The following is a 5,407-nucleotide window of genomic DNA, read 5'->3' as shown; positions in this document are numbered from 1 at the left end:
CAGAAAATACATGCTGAAGCCTGGTCTGGGAGATGTGGACAGGGTGTCCATAGCTGCTGGCTATTCTCAGCTAACACACTAGGTATACATGCACCCTGAGCATTAGTGCCAATGTCACATGTGCTGTGTGGGATCCCGAGTCCCTGTCCTGCTCCATGTGCACATCCGGTGCCCTGGGAGGCCACCCTCACTGCCCCGCTGCAGCCTACAAAGGGCCCTGAGACGGCAGCTCAGACGCACCTTAGCTGTGCCTCTGGAAGCGGCTCAGGAGGCCCAACAGGGGAGAAAAACTTACCCCTGAGAGCCCAGGAGGCTGCCCTGCTGAGAATAACTCCATCAACTGCCCAGGCCCCTCCCTCCAGAATCACGGCACACAAAGCTTCTTAAAATGCCAATTGTTAAGATGTATACCACATGATGAACTTAGACAATGAAGAATTTCTAAAATACCTCAGCATGAACTCCTAACACGTGGAAAGTAAGAATGCACAAGCACAGAGCTGCTCAGGCACTGAAGGGCCATGCTGAGGAACTGCCGACGTGCTGGAAAAGAGAGGACAGCATGTGGCCAGGCCCATGGCTAGGACCCACTCAGGAATGCCCGCCTGAGCATGTCTTGTTCCAGAGGTCAAACCGTGTCCTCCAGGGCTCTATTCCGATGGTGAAGAAGCAGGTGCGGGTCTGAGGGAGCAAGCACAGGAAGGGACAGTGGGTGGGGGCTTGGGACGCAGAAGCTTGTGGCTTCTGCTATCAACACAGGTTCCATCTCAATCTTGCCCATTCCCAGGGCTGGGCTCTGGCCCCCAAGTATGGCCCTCCAGCCTGAGTTCTGGGCTGTTCCAGACTTTCAGGGTGATCTGTGGCTCCCTCCTGACCAAGGAACACCTATATTAGCACCCTCCTCCCCAGCCAGCAGCCTCCAGGGAAACCCAGGCTGTCCAGTGTCTTTCACCCTCCAAGAACAGCATGGCACCCTCCATTCCAGAGGGAGCTGCTCTCAGATTTAAACAATTACTTAACCTATTACCTAATCCTCTGATAAGGGGATGGAGTAATGCTAGATGTGTCGTGCACAGTGTCAGGGTTCATCATGTCCTTGTCCCCAGGGCAGGCACTGCAGCTCAGCAGGAGCCAGGACAGGACCAGGGAAAGAGGGCAGTAGGGCCCCTCCTCAGCCTCCGCCTGCCTCAGACTCTGGGTCAGGGGAGGGGGGCCCTGAGAACCGCACACTCAGAGAGAAGTGACGTTGGATCCCCACCAGGCTCTTTCTTCAAAAAGCAGAGGAAGCCTGGGGAGGAAGACCAGAGAGAGGACAGCCTCTACTCAGGGCTAGGAGACTAGGACCCCAGTGGGCAAGAGCAGTCGGAAGGCCATGTGCAGGCAGCTGCAGTGGTGTGACATGGCAGAGTCAGGAAACTCCAGTTGGCCAGGAGCCTGCAAGTGGACCCCTGGCTGCCTGCCCCTCTATGCTCCCCACTAAGGCACGAGCAGAGCAACCTGGTAGAGGCTGCTGCGGGCTCACTCCTCTATGTCTCTTTGTCAGTTGCGCCCGTGCCCACACCACGCCCCATGTGGCATCCACAGCTGTGTCCAGGAGGGAAGCTGGTGTCTTGTCTTACATCGTTCAGCTCTGGGCTCTCTTGAAAAGGGCAGTTGTCAATGTCGTCTTCAAATTTCCCGCACGTGGTTTGGCCCAGTTGCAGATTCATGGAGAATATCATCTTATCGTAACCCTGTTGAATAAAAAAAAGATTAAAGTGGACAGACTCTTTGAGTTGCTCATAGGTAACTCCTTGTGAAGATGTGACCTTGTAGGAAGAGGCTGCGACACTCCCCTCTATTAGGGAGCTCGCACATGGGCCTGGCATCAGCTCACTGGAGGTAAAACCCCAGAGACCTTCTCTAGACTGAGGAGTTAAGAGCAAACAGCAAATATGTGTGGTGGGTCCTGGGACAGACACAGCCTGTCAAACCCTATTAATGCATCCTCTATGCCCAGCTTCACCTCCTTGTCTCCCATGATGAGACCCGGCTTCACTCCCAGCAGGCATGTGAGCCTGCAGCTGCATTTTCAGAGGACACGTGCTGCACGCTCGGGAAGGTGTTAGCTCTCCATGAGTTTTCAGGGTAACCTCAGCCCTGCGGCAGAGGGAGCCTCATCTAGAGTGTGTTGTCCAACCTTCCACCTGACCTCCAGCAAGAGGAATGCAAGAATGCCGCCCAGCGCTCCCACTACACACAGGCACACACCCTGGGGACAATGGCTTTCAGAAACACCATCTGCCCTATTGCAAAGTGCACTCTGAAATTCTCCTCGCTCTCCTTCCCACTCCATTTCATTCCACGCCATAGACTCCCTCCCCATGCATGCATTCCTCTCAGCCCCTCAACTGACTCTGGGGTTGCCACATCCGGGCAGCCACGTGGAAGGCTCCACACCAGAGGGCGGGGGGCAGGGAACCAGCCAGGGCCTTGCACAGAGTCTTTCCAGAGCTTAAGCTCTGTGCAGCACTGGAGTCCCTCTGCCCTTCTTGCAGGCTCTTGGTGCTGACAAAGGAAGAGCAATGCTCCTTCTCCCTCTAAACCAGAAGTTCTCCACTAGGAGGGCATTTTATTTGTTCATGCCTGCAGCCCAGATGAACTACACATTCCTGAATCATTTAATGATTCCATTAAAAGGAGAACATTTTAGGATTCAGGACCATGGACTGAGGAAGAGTGTAACACAATATTCAACTCATTAAGTGTGGACGCAGCAAGGAGCCCAGAGCAGGTGGAAATCAGAGAACTGACCTCACCACGGCCTCCCGGGGCTGATGGTGCTTCTTTTTCACTTCTGAATTATCAGCTCTCTTTGTCTCTCTGTCTCTCCTTCTGTTTCTTTCTGCCTATCTGTCTCTGTCTCTGTCTTCCCTTTCTTTTACTCTGATTATCTCTTTTCCTAATTATCTATTTTTAAATTTCTTTGAAATGTTTCTCAGTTTCTGTCTGTGGACATTTTTTTGTGCGACCCATTTCCTCACCTGATGCATCATTTGCTCAGTTTTCCTTATTTTGAGGTCATTCTTCAGTTAAGTGATGCCATAAAAATCATGGAGGATGAATAATATATCTAGTATTGAGTAGATCTAGACTCAAAAAATTATGATGTATATCTTTCATAAAGACAAAAAGCAAATTTCTGAGGTTGTATTTTACACAAGTTTAGACTACAAATGGTGAACCAAGAGTCCTGGTTAAGCCCTGCCCCACACGCTCCCACCCCTGCCCATCACTCAGCAGCCTGTGCTGGACACTAGGGAAGAAGACGATGTGGTCACCAACCTGCTCCTTCCAGGAATCCAGGTCACGCACCAGCTTGTAGGCATACCAGTCCTTGCTCTGCTGGTTGAATGTGTACACGGCAAACTCCAGGGTGGGAGGGAGATACATAGCAATTTGTTTTTGGTCATTCCACTCCTCTTCCTCTTGGAAACGCCAAGCATAGGTAACCAGGAGCTGGAAGCTGAAGAGAAGCAGCAGTGGCACCCACGACAGAGCCATGCTCTGCGGTAGACTCAACATGGCGCAGGGCCCAGCAAGCACCCCTGCCTCTAGCCTTCCCAGCCTGGACTCCTGCGGGAACCTACTGCACACAGTTCTGGCCCTTAAACTCTTGAGCTCATGCGGAAACTCCTCCCTCCAGGCCTTATCTCTGGCATTACAATCTGTCCCTCCCAAATGTGGCTTCACCTCCTCCAGAAAAAGCTGTTTCCATCATCTCTTGTCCAGGGAGAAGTAACAGCAACCACGGGGATGGGTTAGAAAGATCAAGGACCCCAGGGGGCACGAGCAGGGCATGAGGTCCAGCCACCACTGCTCCCTAGTGCCTCAGTGGGCTAGAGGAGAGCACCCACTTCCTTGGGTGTCCCAGGGTCAGACCCTGAAATAAAAACAGAAGGGCAAGGGGTGTGAGTGGAAGGTGATCCCTGGACATGCCAGTGGGGTGGGGAAGCAAAACCAGACGCGTCAAGGACTAAAAGAGGAGCTGCCGGGAGCAAAAGAGCTGTGAGTGAACAGAAGGCATGGCTGCACGGGAACTCATAGGAAGGCTCCACAGCACCTGCCTGAGTATCAGCAACCTGATGCTCTAGGGCTCTGGGGCTGACGGTGAAGACTGCTCTTGGGCATCCTTCATGGCTGCTTTAAAGCTTAGGACCTGCTGCACTGGCAGAGCAACCTCCCGACAAAGAACTTGGGAATTATTAGTACAGGTGCTTGCAGTTGGATTCAGCCACTGGAGATACAAGTTTGGCAAAGTTGGGGGATGGTCCCAGGAACCCCACATTGCTGGAAGTCAGCGATAGAGGAGGGGGCTGGGGACAGAAACAATGCCATGCATTCAGCACCAGGTCACTTTCTCCTGAGCATAGCTGGACATAGATATGACCTGTGCTGAGCTCTGACCTTGGATGTGGTGGCCGTGAAGGACGATGTGCCCAAGCCGAGTATACTCCCATGAGCTGGTGCATACCCTTCCTTCCCAGGCCTGCAAGATGGAGGGAGCATCCAGGTGGGACTCGGAGTCTATGGATGGTACTCACAGGAGTGGGTCTCAGCAGAGTTGCCTGCAGCACAGTCCTCACCCTCTGGCTGACCCTCTCAGCCCTGAGTCATGAGTGACAAATGCCATTTCATGCTTCCACCCCCTGAGATCCTTGTTGTCCCTTCCAGCAGCTGGCAGAACTTAATGAATTCACCTAGGTTCTACCAGAGATGCAAGGGGTTGGGGTTAGTGGTGGAGGGATGGTCCTAGACTTGGAGACCTGAGACCCAGTCCAGCTGTACCAGGAGCTGATTCTGCACCTTCGCCCTTCCCTGAACTTCCTGGGCTTCACTTGTCCACTCCTCAGATGGGCGTAGCATCGTCCATCCAGCCTCCAGAGGCTTGTTGCTTACTGGACAAATTGTCCTCATGGAGTCACAGTGCTGTGATAATTGCGAATCTGTATGCTTAGATTGGCAATTGTTCTGCACTGGCAGTTCTTTCCTTATCGCTGCTGAGGGTACATCTGGACCGTGCACATTTGACATTTCTCCCCAGTGTCCAGGCCTGGACCACAGCCTGGGGAAGGAATGAAGGCAGGGCTCAACACTGCCACCGAGGCTGACAGCAAAGTGCAGACTCTGGGAGGTATTCTCACCACTGTGATGACTCAGTGCACCTGCGTATCTCTCCAGAGGGGAGCACAGATGAAGGAGGCCAAGGCACAGGACATTCCTGCAGAGAGGGGCGCAGAGGGAGGGTGGGCAGGGGCCCTGGAGACAGGCGCAGTCTGGCTTCCTTCCCATGCTCTCTCCAGAGCCCCACCTGGGTCCTCCCTCACACTCTCCTCACCCACCTGGAGCACCCTACCCATCTGCACCA

The 5,407-nt window shown here is 53.4% G+C and overlaps 1 protein-coding gene across 1 annotated transcript; it reads right to left on the bottom strand.

Moving 5' to 3' along the window:
* Positions 1 to 380: 380 nt before the first annotated feature.
* On the bottom strand, positions 381 to 3,588 carry CST9L (cystatin 9 like). The gene is made up of 3 exons (XM_077949112.1): positions 3,325 to 3,588; positions 1,620 to 1,733; positions 381 to 681 (listed from the first exon to the last, which is right to left on the bottom strand). The coding sequence occupies exons 1-3, from the start codon at positions 3,562 to 3,564 to the stop codon at positions 592 to 594; spliced, it is 444 nt and encodes a 147-aa protein (XP_077805238.1). The 5' UTR covers positions 3,565 to 3,588; the 3' UTR covers positions 381 to 591.
* Between the last annotated feature and the right edge of the window lie 1,819 nt (positions 3,589 to 5,407).

The sequence above is a fragment of the Macaca mulatta genome, chromosome 10 (genome assembly GCF_049350105.2).
Source record: "Macaca mulatta isolate MMU2019108-1 chromosome 10, T2T-MMU8v2.0, whole genome shotgun sequence".
In the NCBI taxonomy this organism is placed as follows: domain Eukaryota; kingdom Metazoa; phylum Chordata; class Mammalia; order Primates; family Cercopithecidae; genus Macaca; species Macaca mulatta.
This window is presented reverse-complemented; position numbering and strand designations above follow the sequence as displayed.

What these genes read in the sequence shown, in the direction of transcription:
- CST9L (XM_077949112.1), bottom strand. Translation starts at nt 3,564, where the DNA reads ATGTTGAGTCTACCGCAGAGCATGGCTCTGTCGTGGGTGCCACTGCTG. An exon ending in TGGATTCCTGGAAGGAGCAG is followed by an intron (nt 1,734 to 3,324) that starts GTTGGTGACCAC and finishes TTTATTCAACAG; the next exon opens with GGTTACGATAAGATGATATT. An exon ending in AGAGCCCAGAGCTGAACGAT is followed by an intron (nt 682 to 1,619) that starts GTAAGACAAGAC and finishes TTGCTCCCTCAG; the next exon opens with ACCCGCACCTGCTTCTTCAC.